The following is a 14,938-nucleotide window of genomic DNA, read 5'->3' as shown; positions in this document are numbered from 1 at the left end:
CTGTCTGTCTATTAGCAACATAACTCAGTGAGATATGGACGTATTTTAATTCAATTTTCAGGGAATTTCAGTGATTAGATTTGGGGGTTGATTGGGATCAATAAGGAAAGAGTTTCTATATCCCTAGCGCTCTCTAAGTGCTTCTAGTTTCTTTTTTATATTCTTTTACAAAAATTGCGTTCTTTAATTTGGTTTATTTTGCAATATTTCATAAAGCAGGCTTAATTCTGCTGCATTACATTTGTCTGTCTTGTGGGACCAGAAAAAAGTCTGCTCAGCTGGTGACGGTATGAAGACGTGTTACAGAACGTCTGACCCCTGCTGGTAAGGAGTTTTGGTACAAAACATTTCTAGCTCACAGACCTTGCCAGAACATATATGGAATTTGATTTATGTATCATTAAGAAGAAACAATTGCCTTTAAAATGATTAAATTAGCTTCTCAAGGCTCTCATTGTAAAAAGTAAGATGAAAACATAACCTGCAATAGATGTGTTGGTCTAGATTCTGTATGCACAGTGTGTATGTATACAGCTCAGGAAAAACAAAATAAGAGACCACTTCTCAAATTCCTGTTGGGTAACTTTCATCAAGCAAAGCTCGGCTTTGCTTGATGGTTTGTGACTACCCATCTTCCTTTTGATGCCATTCAAGATGTTTTCAACAGTTCAGATCAGGAGATTAAGCTGACCATGACAGGCTCTTCATGTAGTAATGCTCCATCCAGACCTTGACTCCCCTCTGGCTGTGTAGCATGGAGGATTGTCCTGCAGTAATCCTCTGTTTGGGAAGCACAGTCTTAGCATTAGGAAGTAAATATTCTTCTAGAATAGTCTTGTATGTGGCCTTATCAGTGTATCCTTCACAAACACACATATGCCTGGTTCCAGCCTTGTTGAAGCAACACCTGATCATCACTGATGTCCTCTATATTTAACAATTATGCTGTAGTTAGCTTGTTGTACAGTAAAACCAACTACTTTATAATACATTAATCCACTACTTATGGTCTAGACATTTTCCCCATTTCTTAATCTGCTGAAACTGGAACTATTTTTCTTTTTATTGCCTTTTTTTTTTTGCATAATCTAGTGTAATGAAAGCATATTTTCTTTAATATAAGAAACCACACAACACTGGCCCTTGTTTAATTTCTACAGATGCTTGTGTAGTTCAGTGTTAAATATACTGAACAAGGCAGCCCCTTGTTCAACAGTCTGAAGATCAAATATCTACAAGAACTGCAAGGACATCAAACATTTTGGGCTTTTCTTTTATTTCCAGTCATTTCATCAAATAGACAAACAGTAGCTTAACGTTGTGATAGACGTCCTCTGTGGTGTTGGTGGTTCAAGAAAGAAGGACATCAAGCAGAGGGATATATTTGGTCCATGTGCATGTGTATATGTTCATAGTATTTAATAGACATAGCTGGCAGTGTACAGAGACTGCATGGAGGCCTGATCAGCTGAGCCGGTGGGTTTGTACTCTCCTTTGGAAGCCAAGCTATTGATCTGGTGGCAGGAAAGAGGAGAAGAGGGCAAAGTCAAATGTAAGTGTTAATAATCAGCCAAGTTACATGCGCTACATCAGTGCTAACACCAAGGAGACAAAAAGCTTTTAAGGATAAATCATTTACCAGAGAGTATTAAGTTGTGTAATGCATGATAGCAATCATTTAAGAGCCAATTCTGTCTGATACACGGAAAATGTTGCATTGTGTCTACTCAGCATCATCATGATGGTCACTCACCTTGGCCCTGCTGCAGAAAGCTTGCTGTGTAGCAGCCTTGTTGGCAGCTTTGCCCTGCCAAGCTGCAAGAGCAGAAGCCTGCAGTGCACGGCCATAAGAGAAGGTCAGCTTCCAGGGGCGATGGAGGGGCACCTGGTTGATAGCATTTAGGTTGATGGAAGCCTCCTCCTCACTCTGGCCTCCAGACAGGAAACAGATGCCTGGGAAGATACAAACAGTGTGCTACTTGTGCTAAAAGAAACTTCTCTACATTCTCCTTAAACTGATTTATTATTAGAAAATGCTGAAATGAAACTTACCAGGCACTGCAGCGGGGACAGTGCGCCTCAGAGCCGTCACTGTAGCCATGGCAACCTCCTGAGGGGTGTATTTCTTAGTACAGGCATGTCCAGCCAGGACCATGTTGGGCTTCAGGAGAGTGCCCTCTAGGTACACGTGATGGTCAGACAGAGCCTTGTACGTGGCAGCAAGGACCTAAAGATAAACCGATGAACATGTATTAGTGGGCATTTATCTCATGTAATGGGGACTTTCCTCTATCATTACATGTGCTATGCTAACCTTTTCTGTGGCGTACTGGCACCGCTGCAGGTCGTGGTCACCATCAGGCAGGATTTCTGGCTCCACGATGGGCACCAGGCCGTTCTAATGAAAAAAAAAAAAAAAACACACACAATTCCAATCAAAAGGCTCACACACAGTATAGTCACCCGCTGACTGTAACAAAGGATTCAAGTGGGATACGCACCTGTTGGCAAATGCTGGCATATCTGGCAAGCACATTGGCGTTCTCTGCAATGGCAAGAGCTGATGGGCAGCCATCCGAGATCTTGAGCACACACCTCCACTTGGCAAAGTCACAGCCATCCTTCTTGTACTGGGCACAACGCTCTGAGAGGCCATCAAGACCTAAACAAGCCACAGCATGTATATGCTGACATCATTTTACAGAAATCTGCTGAAAGATGCTTTTACTTTCCAATTACAAAAATGTACTTGTCAAACTGAGATTTTTTTTTTTTTACCTTGTGTGGTTGTCTCCCCATCTGTTCCATTGAGACCAGCTGTGCCTTTGTCCACCTATATCGAGAAAACAGAAATCAGTGAGATATAAAATTATCAACATGTTGTATTTAAAGGTAAATTCCTCTTCACCTTGATGCCGACGACAATGCCCTTCTCCTTGATGACTTGGGGGAAAAGCTTGCCACTGTCTGCTTTCTGGTAGAGTGTCTCGTGGAAGAAGATGACACCACCCACACAGTTGGCGATTGACGGATCAGAGGAGAAAAGGATATCTCTGAAGCAGCGACGGTTCTCCTCGCTGTTCTCCACGTTGATTTTCTGCAGGCGCTTTGCCATGGTGCCTTGATAACAGAGCGGTCATTTTAGATGCACATTCCCTACAGTTATGTCTTATAATAGAGTAATAACCATGACAGAGACTCACCTGTTGATTCATCTGCTGCCAGGATTCCCTTTCCTGGAGCCACGATTCTCTGAGCAATGTCAGAGAGTTCCTTCTTCTGCTCCGGAGACAGAGATGGGAACTGATGAGTCATCCTAGAGGAAACAAAAATGGTTAGACAACAAACAGCTTAAAGCTCAAAACTTTAAACTACACTTTAGCAGGTATGAGGAATATTTAATCTTCCCATTTAAAAACAAAACATATCCTGCTTCTATTGCGCCACCTATGCAGTTAAATATTTGGCTTGGATGATTGAACTTTGGACTTCAAAACAGATAAGTTATCAAGTTGTGCAACATAAGTTCAGAGTTCAATTGAAGTTGATTGCTATAAGTTGCCCAAAGCTTTCTGCAGAGGAATCCACAAAAAAACAGCTTAAACTTGTGTTGTGATTTGCATACAGTACATTAAATTATAATAAATAGGCTCTGAACAAACCCTTATGATAAACACTGACCACCATCAGCTGAAAACACAACTCGCTCAGAAGTGCCACCAGTGCACTGCATAGCTCAAGCAAATTTCATCAAATAAGACCGTCAAATCAACAGCCCATTGCTGGACATTTTTGACACGTGGAAACCCACGCATACAAACTAAACTCAGCGAAACAAGTCAGACTGGTTTCTGCAAACCATGCCAACCTGCAGTTGTGCAAACGCTACAAAGTTTAAAACGCAGCTTACTTGAAAGTTTTGTCAAACAGCGACGACACTTGAAGTCACAAACGGCCCCCGTAGCCTCCTATAGGCGATTGGAATGATGAAGAAGGCCGAGAAAAGGTTAAACGCTGTATTTATTGCCTGCTCGGGGCCAGTGGGGGAGGTGCTCGTGATGTGATGGGGGCGGGTGTCACCCCGGTAACGCAATTGGCCCCGTCAGATACTCAGGGGCGGATTTGATGGTGTGGCATCAATAATCTTCTGTAGACTCTACAGTTTGTGTCAGGACCAAAGCTGAAAGCAAGAAAGGGAAGACTGTGTGAGTTAAAATCGACCTCTGCATGACTGCATTAATCACACAGTCCTCGCGCATGCCCTGCCCCCTCCTCTTGCATCCCGTGAGCTTTTGCAGCGTTTTAAGACATGTTGAAATATGATGAGAAGAGCCTCGCTTCAACGTTGCAAAACAGGTTTCTGTTTTACTTCCTACTGTTGAAACCAAGTATTTCTTCTTCTGACCTTTTATAAATAGTGCAAACTTTGTGTGGAAACATAACAGATGTCTACATTTTACACCAACAAAAACTTTCATTATCTCACATTTTAAATCTCTGTAATTATCAGAATTGTTTGACTTTTTTTTTACTGCACACTTATAAAAAAAAACATGCATTGTATAATTAAACTGATATAAAAATAGATTTGTTTAATTTTTTTTTCTATCAGAGCTTGCTTTCTCACATTAACTTGTGTATCCACTTCATGCACCACACTCCTTGCCAAGCACATAATGCTTGCATGGTTTTCTCTGTGAAACAACTGAAACTGGATCAAAAGTTTTAAGAGGAAGGTCTGTGTTACCAGGCATCTACAACTGATCCCTACAGACAGGGATCTTTGATCCAACAGGCTGGGCTGCATTTTTGACACACAAATAATGACGTGACATCTTTTACACAACCTGGACTATGTCCCATGTGCAATGTCCCTTTTAAAATTGCAGATCAGAGTTCAATGTTTGCCTGTGCATTCATTTTTACAAATCTTTTTTTTAACAATAGGCTCAATTGAAAAAGAAGAACCAGAACTACATTAAATTTTATCCAAAGAATGCAGCTTATCCCAACAAGTATGTGAGGGTAATTCTAAAAGAATGGAGAATTGTTGGTTTGAATTTTTTTGGTTGATGCAATATGCCAAAACCCAACAAGATGCAATTCAACAATGCAGCAGTAAAAAGTGAGAACATGCTATTTAGATCACACTAGATTTTAGAGGGACACAGCCCTTATACGCCACAAATGTCCTTGTCTGTTTTTTTTTTTTTTGTTTTTTTTTTTGCTTTTATTATATTGTTTGGGACTTTTCCATGTGCATTGTCATTTTCAGATGAGATCAGATGAGATGAGGTCTTCAGAAAACTCAAAATCCCCAGGCTAAGTGGTAATTAAGGAATTTGCACCACTGACTTACAAACTAGGTCCTGTATTATCATGTGATCTAGTGGTCTTATCTTCTGGAAGAGTCTTGGACTTTGGATAAATTCTAAGTCAAACAAATAATAGAATTAGATAAACTAGGCTCTGTGCAAAATAAAATGATTGCTGCATCTAAGCTGACTTAATGCCTCCATAGTGTTGAACAGATAGAAGAATGCTAAAAAATATCTTAGAGATTCACTTTCAGAGGTAATGAAAAGGATATATATATATATATAGTTTTATTAGAAAAGAAAGTCTTAAAAATGTGCTGAATTTGTTTACTGTCAAAGTCAGTGTTTGTAGATCTCAGAAGTGACTGAATTACAAATGTTAATCTTATGAATATACCCATAATACATGGTCCAAGCGGTTTTATGTCAGTAATGTATCCTCAAAATCAGCTGAATGTAGGTCATGATTAACACATTCTTGTACAGTAAGTGGCAGTTTGCACCTTTGATTGTATCCGCCTGTCAAACCATAGAATAATTTTTATACGTATGATTCTCCTCCGCAGCGGCAGGGGGCGCAGTCACAGCCAAAGGTTGTCCACTTAAAAATGTAGAACTTCCGTTTCCGAGAAGCAGAGAGCCGCAACATCAACATCCACAGACAGATTCAGTTATCAGTTAATAGCTCTTAACATTGAAATCGGTAAGATTTCTATTCATTTTGTGCCACACAGACAACATTACAAGGTTCTTCCATTAATAGGTCACTTTAGGATAAAAATTAATCATAATTTGTAGCTGGTGTTAGCTAATGGCTAACGTTAGCCTAACCATACGTTGACTGATTTGGTCAGATAGTTTGGGCTGGGGATTATATCTATTTTTGTCTGTTTATCTGTAATATTATTGTAACATTTGATTGCAAACATGAATGGTTCAAGATTGTCGTTCATCTTGTAACCCTGATTCCTAGCTCACATTCAGTTTTTTCCCCGCTCTGTATTTGTTTCAAGAGTCTGAAGGATGTCGGGACAAAAGCGCCCTGCTGACCCTAGCGGGGCCTCGTCCTCCGGTGCTCCTCCAGAGAAACGAAGGGAAAAGGAAGGAGAAGACGGAGGTCTCGGTGTCAGCACTGGTGGGAGCACCGCAGTGGAGACGGTCATCAAACTGGGAGGGGTATCCAACTCGGTGAGCCTCTTATTCATGTCCACATATACGTAACTCTCATCCCAGAATTGACAAGTCTTTTATATAGGCTGTTTTACTTTTAGTTGTGATTACATGTGAACGAAATCTTTTTCAGGAAGAACAAGACATCAAAGCTCTCCAAACTAAGAACCGAAAGTTGGGAGAATCTCTTGATCAAAGACAGGTACACTCATTCTTGAGTATGTTTGTCTTAACATAAACACTGAAGACTACATTTGTGCTTTTGTTAATAGTCTAATAAGGTTTAGTCTGTCTGTGTTTTGCTTTGCAGGTGATCGAGGATGAACTGCGAGAGCGAATTGAAAGACTGGAGACCCGGCAGGCTACTGATGATGCTAGTCTTCTGATTCTCAACAGATACTGGAACCAGGTAAATGAGGAAGCAATACCTCAACATTGAGAGTTTATTTCTCTATGACAATCTATGAGGGAAAGTGTGATGCCATGTTCTCTCTTTTAGTTTGATGAAAACATTCGACTGATCATCAGACGCTATGACCAAGCTAGCAGTGAACCAGAGAAATCGCCACCAGGTGAGGGACGGAGTCTGAAGCCAGAAACTCCAGAACCTGATGGAGACTCCAACCAGGAGAGGGCCAAAGATAGAGGTGGGGGGAAAAATAAACAGACCAACTACATAAGCAATGGTATTATATTTAAGAGGAAAAAAAAGTAAAAACAAAACCCTATTTCCTGTTGTTTCTCAGGCCACCAGGGAGAGACGTCCAACTCCTTCTTGGCCACACTGGCAAGCAGCACCAGTGAAGAGATGGAGGCAGAGCTCCAGGAGAGGGTGGAGTCCAGCCAGAAGCAGGCCAGTCGAGTGGTGGAGATCTATGAGAACCTGAGGAGCACTGTGGACCAGCTCAAGGCAGAGGTGGACTCTGGAGCTGGTAAGAGAAAATGTGTGAGACTTTCTGTGAAGGATAACATGATGGTAGCTGTGTTGCAGAGCGCTGTCATTCAATTTCATATATACATTAGAGAAACAAATCCAGTTTGTCTACATTACAGACTGTATTTGTGGCTTTTATTTTAGATGGTAGTTTGTGGCAAGCAGCTTCCAAGTTGAACTCCCTGCTGACCAGTGAAAATGAGCGGCTTCAACAGCTAACAGAGGATCTCAAGCAGAAGCACAGTAACATGACAAGCGAGGTACAAACTATATGTTCTTAATCACTGATAAATAATGTTGGCCATCTAATTATCTTATACAACAGTAAAACCTGCAGTGGGAAAGAGAATTTAAGCATCTTTAATTGATTGTATGGACATAAAACAGTTTTTACAATAAAATGAATAATTTGTGTTTTCCTGTCCTGTCCAGTCCCGGTCTCTGGGTCGCGCCGCTAACAAAGCAGACCAGCGCGTCAGCGAGCTGCAGGGTCGCATCGAGGAGCTTCAGTGGGACATGGAGAAGATCCGACGCCGGGAGAACAGACTGAACGCACACCTGAGCGAGATACTGGAGAGGGTGAGAATGAGGATATGTTTAAGTTTGTATCAAAAACAATATGAAATGTATATTTATGTTGACGTATGTTGAAACATTCCCCCTTGTGTTCATCAGGTAAACAGCAAAGGCTATAAAGTGTGTGGGGAGGCCAGCAGTGTATGTGGAACCATCACTATTAACAAGAGAAAGGTTGGATTTTCTTTCTTTCTTTAATTAATACAAAGTTTTATGTAGAAAATGCTGAAAAGTTTGTGTTCTGCAGTTTCTTTGTACACCTTAGTTTTGATACTTTTCTTAACACAGTTCGAGGAAATGAATAGCGAGCTGGAGGAGAACACGGAGCTCGCAGAAAATCGCCTGATTGAGCTGCAGAAGCTACAGCAGGACCTGCAAAATGTTCAACAGGAGAACAACAACATGAAGGTACTGCCATTAGAAGCAGCTTTGTATTCACTGTTCTAGATTAGACAATTCCTCACCTTTGTGTATATTAAGATATTGTTACAAAGCAAAGACTTTAAGTAGAATGTAACAATGCTGTAATATCTACACACACTGTAATTTAAAGACAATAAAACCTGAAACATCTAGAAGCACAGTTGCAGACTCTCAAGGTGCATAAAATCTTAGAGATTGCCATCTTAGTGCGATCCTTTGACTCTGTATTACTGTGCACATATATGGTTCCCAAAATGTGTCTTGTTTACTTAATATATCAGAAAAAGTCTGCATATTAAGCCCATGATTGTACTAAATATTCTATCTGTTCCTGTTAGACGGAGTTGCTGAATCGAGCTGAGGGTTTGGTCAAAGAGACCTCTGAGTATCGCTGCCTGCAGTCACAGTTTTCTGTGCTTTACAACGAGTCCCTGATCCTAAAGGCTCAGTTAGACGAGATACGCACTCGCCTCAACACTACTCGAACTGCACGCCTTCGACAGCTGGAGCACATGGAGGTGTGTTAATGTAGTTGTGTTCATGAATGTCTGTATCTGTCTTTGTTTCCTTTTGCTTACTCTCATCCCCTGTGAGTGCAGAACGATGAGGTGGCTCTGCAGAGGAAGGTTCGCACAGAAGTGTTTCAGTTGGAGGACACGCTGGCTCAGGTCAAGAAGGAGTATGAGATGTTGCGGATTGAATTTGAGCAGACTCTTGCTGCCAACGAGCAAGCAGGTAGCTGACCTATAGCCAGATGCTCTAATTGTGTCACAAAAGGTGAAATAGCTTACATCAAAGAATGCTTCTTCTTCTAACTCAGACACTTCTTTCCTCACAGGTCCTATCAACAGGGAGATGCGTCATCTAATAAGCACACTGCAAACCCACAACCAGCAGCTGAAGGGAGAGGTGGTGAAGTACAAGATGAGATTAAGAGAAACTCAAACTGAGCTCAACCAGGTGGGTCTGAAGAAGGCAAAGAAAAGGCAGGAGAAGAAATTAATTTTTGAAGGAGACTGAAGGGCGTTTTGAGGCGGAGCATGAAGACTGAAATATTCCTGTTTGCCGTGTAGGTTCGTGCTTCAAAAGGCAGTGCTATTCTTCAATCGCAGTCGAGCACAGAGATGGATGTGAAGGATGAGACAACCTCTCCGTCAACCCCAGCTGTTTCTGGGGAACCTGTGGTCAAGACAGAGCCTGACAATGGCTCCTCCACACCCAGCAGCACCGGTACCTTACACTGTTTTAACTGGCTTGCTATATTTGATCAATTCTAAACAATTTAAAGATACATATAAAGATACATCTGTATTGTCCTGATTAGAAGTTTCTTCTTTGTTTCATTCCCTTTTCTGAAAGGTGCTTCAGTGAAAACAGAGCCTGGTGTAGAACCAGAGGTAACTGTAAAGGAGGAGGAGAAAGAAGAGAAGGAAGAAAAGAAAGACATTATAAAGAAAGAGGAAAAAGAGAGGGAACGGGAGAAAGAGAAGGAGAGAGAGAGGCCCACCCGAAGCAGCGGGAGCAGCAGCAACATAGTGATAAAGGAGGAGAAGGAGAAGCCAGGGAGCAGCAGCCAACCAGAGGAGTCAGCCGCAGAGCGACTGTCTGTGGTTGGAGGGTCAAAGAGGAAGGAGATGGAGCAGCTGAAAATTGTCCGAGCAGAACTCAAGTATGTATGCAGAAGAAAAAAGAATCAAACAACTGTTTATATGACAATATCCAGATCATTGTATGATCACCACCTTGTAAATATATTGTTTTTATTGATGTAGTTGTTTATGTGGATCGGTTAGAAGCTGTCTGGATCTTATTTATTCTATTAATCGCCTGAACTGCTTCACTATAACTTCATACTGTAAGTTTTTAAGCCAAACTTTTTTCGTGTTGCAGACAAATGGCCCAGATCTGAGGCAAATTTGATTTGGATTATTGGCCAGTAATTGCTCTTTGTGAATGCTCTAAAGATGTAAAGTCCACAGACATGTCCCAATATTCAAATAGGTTTCTTGCATGATATTTTGGACCAATTGGTGAGTGAGGAGCTATAGTCAGTAAGGGCTGTTATGTCCCATGACCCCAAGTCTGGTTAAAAACTGGAGTGTGTGACCTCTTGCCACAGATCACTGGTGTAATGTGAACTTAGGACTTTAAACGTCTGATCACAAGAGAATGCACAGAGTGTAAACAATACAACAATCTGACGATCATGAAGAACTTGCAGTGTAAACTTGGCTTGATTGACTGTTTTCTTGTAGTCATGTAAGCAAAGAATGTTTTCATACCTTGATCTCTTTATTTTTTTTCCCCTCAAATAACACCTGAAAAAATTCACGCTGACTTCTGACCCTACATGATGTGTTGTTTATTGTAAATTATTGTGATTTTTTTTTTCTTCTCCTTTAAACTTTTACCTTAATTTTGCAGGAAAGCTCAGGAGTCTCAGAGGGAGATGAAGCTTCTGCTGGACATGTACCGCTCGGCTCCCAAGGAGCAGAGGGACAAAGTCCAGCTCATGGCTGCAGAGAAGAAGGCCAAGTCAGAGGTGAGCAGCACTCTGTAATACAGATAACTAATAGACAGAGCTGTAGTAGTGGATCTGTTTATTCCTGCAGCGTATTTCTAACATTATGTCTAGATATTTGTGTTCTGTTTCCACTTTGGATTCATTCTTTATTTGTTCTCTTTTGGTAAGTCTCATTAATCAAATGTAATCAAGGCATCTTGTGCTGGTTTCAGGGAGAGGAGCTGCGGCAGAGGCTGAGGGAACTCGAGGAGAGGGAGAGAAGAGAAGGCAAAAAAATGGCTGATGAAGAGGCTCTAAGAAAGATCCGTTCTGTGGAGGAGCAGATTGACATCCTCAACAAGAAGCTGTCCATAGCTAAACAGGTGTGAGAGCGGTCCATTTTGTTTTTCTTCACAAATCTTCTGCCCGACTCTGCCTTTTTTTTTTTTTTTTTTAACACTCCTTTGGTGCTCCGTCTGCAGGAGGAAGAGGCGCTGCTGAGCGAGATGGACGTGACGGGCCAGGCCTTTGAAGACATGCAGGAACAGAACATTCGCCTCATGCAGCAGCTCAGAGAAAAAGACGATGCCAACTTCAAGCTGATGAGCGAGCGAATCAAGTCCAACCAGATTCATAAGCTTCTAAAAGAAGAGAAGGAGGAGCTCGCCGACCAGCTCCTCACTTTAAAAACACAGGTAAACCAACAGGGAATTTCCCAAAGAGTGTAAACCAGGAATGAGGGCTTGACAGCTTCCCGTTGTCATTTATTACATTTATTATTTTACTGTTTTCTTTACCTCCTAAAATAAATTTATAAGTTTTTAGCTTTGGTGTTTTTAGTTCTGTCATATTTTTTTTGTTTAACTTGACTGGGGCGACACCTCTTCACAGGTCGACGCACAACTACAGGTGGTGAGGAAACTTGAAGAGAAGGAGCGCCTCCTGCAGGGCACTATCAGTGCTGCAGAGAGAGAGCTTACACTTCGAACACAAGCTTTGGACATGAACAAACGCAAGGTAACACACTGACCAGTAACCATGAACTACAACTGCTGAGTAAAATTACCTTTAAAAAAAAAAAGTGAGCTCCTCTTAAACTGTAAGATGACTCTCTTCATTCTCCAGTCACAAGAATCAGCGCTGCTCTCAGAGGAGCTGCGAACTCAGCTGGAGCAGGTTCAGCAGAGGCTCAAACTGGTCAGAGGGGAAGTAATTGAGAACAGCATATCAAGGGAAAAAGAGTCTTTCAATGCTCGACGAGCACAGGTAACAACACATGCTGAAATGTAAACTACAAAGAACTTGTCAACTCTTGGAAATGGCATTTCTAATCTAAACACACACTTTGTTTAGAACATTTAAAAGGCTTATTATTGTTATCCACCAATATTCTCCACATACAGAAACATGACAAAACTGAACCTAAATGTAAATGGCATGTAACTTAGAAAACCCTATTTTTCCTGAATAATTCCTGTGGATGGATTCTTTCTCTGAAATACAGGAAAAAGGAACGTTTAACAAAAGCCTCACATCACCAGGCTGACAAGCTGCTAGAGCGTACTGTAGGTGGTTGTATTGCTGTTGTCCAGATAGAGCAAAGTCCAGTCCAAATAATAATTGGTCTCCAAGACTGATTTTCATGTTATGAGAATTCCCTTAAGACATGCAGGATGCAGGTCAAAGACTTTTCTCTGCTTTTCAAATGTCCGTCCCAGCAATGAAGCCGGCTTAATATTAGAAGTCTGTTAGTTTTATTGCTCAGAATTTTTATAGAACTGATGCTAAGTTGTCTTCACTCTTGCATCCTTTCTGTCCTGTCTGTGATCAGTAAATCACATTTATACTAATAGTTTTATGTTTTTGATTTGAGTTGTTTTGTGTTTTTTTATTATTACAATGTCGTAATAGTAAATACTGGAAACAAGGAGACTTTTGTTCGAAGTATTTACTCAATTCTCAAATGGCTTTATTGTTCCTCTTTCACACGGTTTTGCGTGCAGTTTGGACTAAAACCTGAAGTCAAATCCTGGTATGAGAGGGGTAGACCAGAGATGTTAATATAATAGCCGGAAGCGAAAGATGACTCGTGTTTGAAATAGACTACTGCGTGCAGGGAGTCTATAAGTAAATCTGGTACAGACTATTTTCTCTTACAGCTGCTCTTTTTTTGTTTGTTTCTTTCAGGAGGACATCTCCAAACTCAGGAGAAAGATTGAGAAGGCCAAGAAACCAGCTGAGAAAATCAGCAACGGAGACGAGATCCTGAATGAAGAGATTAGTGAATACAAGGTAAGTTTTAGAGGTACCAAATAATAAAAAAAAATTCATTTAGTTTTTCACAGACATTTCTAAATCTATTCATGCAGCAGATAAAAGGATGTAGATCACACTCATGTGTTCTTAATCATCTTCTTGTTTGTTGTTTTAATATGTACTCCAATAATGCCTGTCACATGATTTTTGTCTGCAATTTGGCATTTTTAGGAAATATAGGAGGCTTTCTAGCAGTGGAATAGTTAGAATCTTTCCAAAGTTACTCAGATTGAATGAAATATATTAATGTGTAAAAGTGATAAATTCAAGAAACCATTCGAAACAAAGTTAATTTATTTATCTAGACTGATTTTTATCTAACTATAGTCTTAGTGCCAGTCTAAACAGGTGTGATTAACTTTGCTTCAGTGGTATTAATTTTCTCTTCAAATGTTTCCTCTGATAAATACGTCCTCGTGTTTATCATGTTAGCACTGGAAAAATTATAGGTGTCTGAGCTTGTGTTTCTTGATGTGAACATCTGAGATGTGAAACAGTCTCTGAGCTGATAGCTTTTTGGCAAAATGTTGACAGTTTTTAAACTTTTGTGTGAGTGTGATCAAGCTGTTTTCACAGGAACAGAGTTGGACACTGAATTCCACCCAAATGTGGGAAACCTCAGTTTTCACAATTAGCTCCAACTCCACTATCATTTGTCCATAAAGTAGCTAATAGTTTTATATAATTATGAGCCCAAATACTTTATTGATGGCTGTATTTGATTTACAAGGTTAATGCGTCAGCTGTAGTCACAAGGCTCATTTTCTGCCATAGATGGCATTCCCCAAAAAAATAAAAACAAACAAATGGTTTCTCTATTTATCATTGAAACCATTCCCTGCTTCTTTCCATCTCCCAGGCCCGTCTAACGTGTCCCTGCTGCAACTCTCGGGTGAAGGACGCTGTACTGACAAAGTGCTTCCACGTCTTCTGCTTCGAATGTGTCAAGACGCGCTACGACACCCGCCAGAGGAAGTGCCCCAAATGCAACGCTGCCTTCGGAGCCAATGACTTCCATCGCATTTACATAGGCTGAATCCACGTTCCTTCACCACTTGGAACAAAGGAGAAGAAGAAAATCAGCAAGATGAGCAGTGGTAAAAACACTGCCTGGAGCGAGACTCTGCACTCATCTCCCCCTTCCTCTTGCAGGATATTGTTAGCTTAAAATCACATGTTGATCTCAGTGATGCTTAAAAAGAAGAGACTTGTTTAGATTTTTTTTTTCCCTAATGACTGAAGCTTCTCCCATCTGCCATTCGCTACTTTCCTGATGTTCTTTGGTGAAGAATGAATAGTTGATTTACAAACTAAAGCTCGTGGTTCTTGTCTTCTCATAAAAAAATATGAAGAAATGCACGTGCAGTGACAAAAAGCATTCCTCCTAGTGTTGCAGATAATGTCAGTATGTATGTAGTTTTGACTGTGTTTCTCATATATATATATATATATATATATATATATATACATATATATATATATGTGTGTGTGTGTGTGAAATTTTCCAGTTCTTTGCCCCTGAAATCTTTAATATCTTTTGGGTGTGTGAGGTATAATTGCTGCTTCTACTAGTTATTAAAAACATATAAAAGAATAGCTTTTGGCTCCTCTTTAAAGTTATTTTTAAATCTTGAAACCATGTAAGTACTCTTAACATTTGACCAGGGCAAATAAACCACAAATCCCAGTGTGCACATC

The 14,938-nt window shown here is 40.6% G+C and overlaps 2 protein-coding genes across 4 annotated transcripts; one reads left to right on the top strand and one right to left on the bottom strand.

Moving 5' to 3' along the window:
- Positions 1-1,259: 1,259 nt before the first annotated feature.
- On the bottom strand, positions 1,260-4,053 carry aldob (aldolase b, fructose-bisphosphate). The gene is made up of 9 exons (XM_041991026.1): positions 3,911-4,053; positions 3,204-3,316; positions 2,909-3,120; positions 2,779-2,833; positions 2,502-2,662; positions 2,315-2,398; positions 2,053-2,227; positions 1,754-1,953; positions 1,260-1,514 (listed from the first exon to the last, which is right to left on the bottom strand). Exons 2-9 carry the CDS (start codon positions 3,313-3,315, stop codon positions 1,419-1,421), a joined length of 1,095 nt encoding a protein of 364 aa, XP_041846960.1. The 5' UTR covers position 3,316; positions 3,911-4,053; the 3' UTR covers positions 1,260-1,418.
- Positions 4,054-4,155: 102 nt separating this feature from the next.
- rnf20 (ring finger protein 20, E3 ubiquitin protein ligase) lies at positions 4,156-14,692 on the top strand. Of its 3 annotated transcripts, none has more exons than XM_041991025.1 (23): positions 4,156-4,356; positions 5,885-6,021; positions 6,332-6,506; positions 6,622-6,690; positions 6,799-6,897; positions 6,988-7,060; positions 7,235-7,420; positions 7,567-7,682; positions 7,855-8,001; positions 8,098-8,172; positions 8,287-8,406; positions 8,760-8,939; positions 9,021-9,156; positions 9,260-9,381; positions 9,495-9,651; positions 9,781-10,090; positions 10,846-10,963; positions 11,158-11,307; positions 11,407-11,619; positions 11,816-11,941; positions 12,050-12,190; positions 13,112-13,216; positions 14,100-14,692. In XM_041991025.1, exons 3-23 carry the CDS (start codon positions 6,342-6,344, stop codon positions 14,274-14,276), a joined length of 2,985 nt encoding a protein of 994 aa, XP_041846959.1. In that variant the 5' UTR covers positions 4,156-4,356; positions 5,885-6,021; positions 6,332-6,341; the 3' UTR covers positions 14,277-14,692. The 3 variants fall into 3 exon arrangements, with proteins under 3 accessions (XP_041846959.1, XP_041846957.1, XP_041846958.1); XM_041991023.1 differs by having other exon boundaries at positions 6,988-7,135; XM_041991024.1 differs by lacking the exon at positions 5,885-6,021 and having other exon boundaries at positions 6,988-7,135.
- Positions 14,693-14,938: the final 246 nt, after the last annotated feature.

This window comes from Melanotaenia boesemani, chromosome 7 (assembly GCF_017639745.1).
Source record: "Melanotaenia boesemani isolate fMelBoe1 chromosome 7, fMelBoe1.pri, whole genome shotgun sequence".
NCBI classification, from domain to species: Eukaryota; Metazoa; Chordata; class Actinopteri; order Atheriniformes; family Melanotaeniidae; genus Melanotaenia; species Melanotaenia boesemani.
Note: the sequence above shows the minus strand (reverse complement) of the source record. Positions and strands in the feature narration are given on the sequence as shown.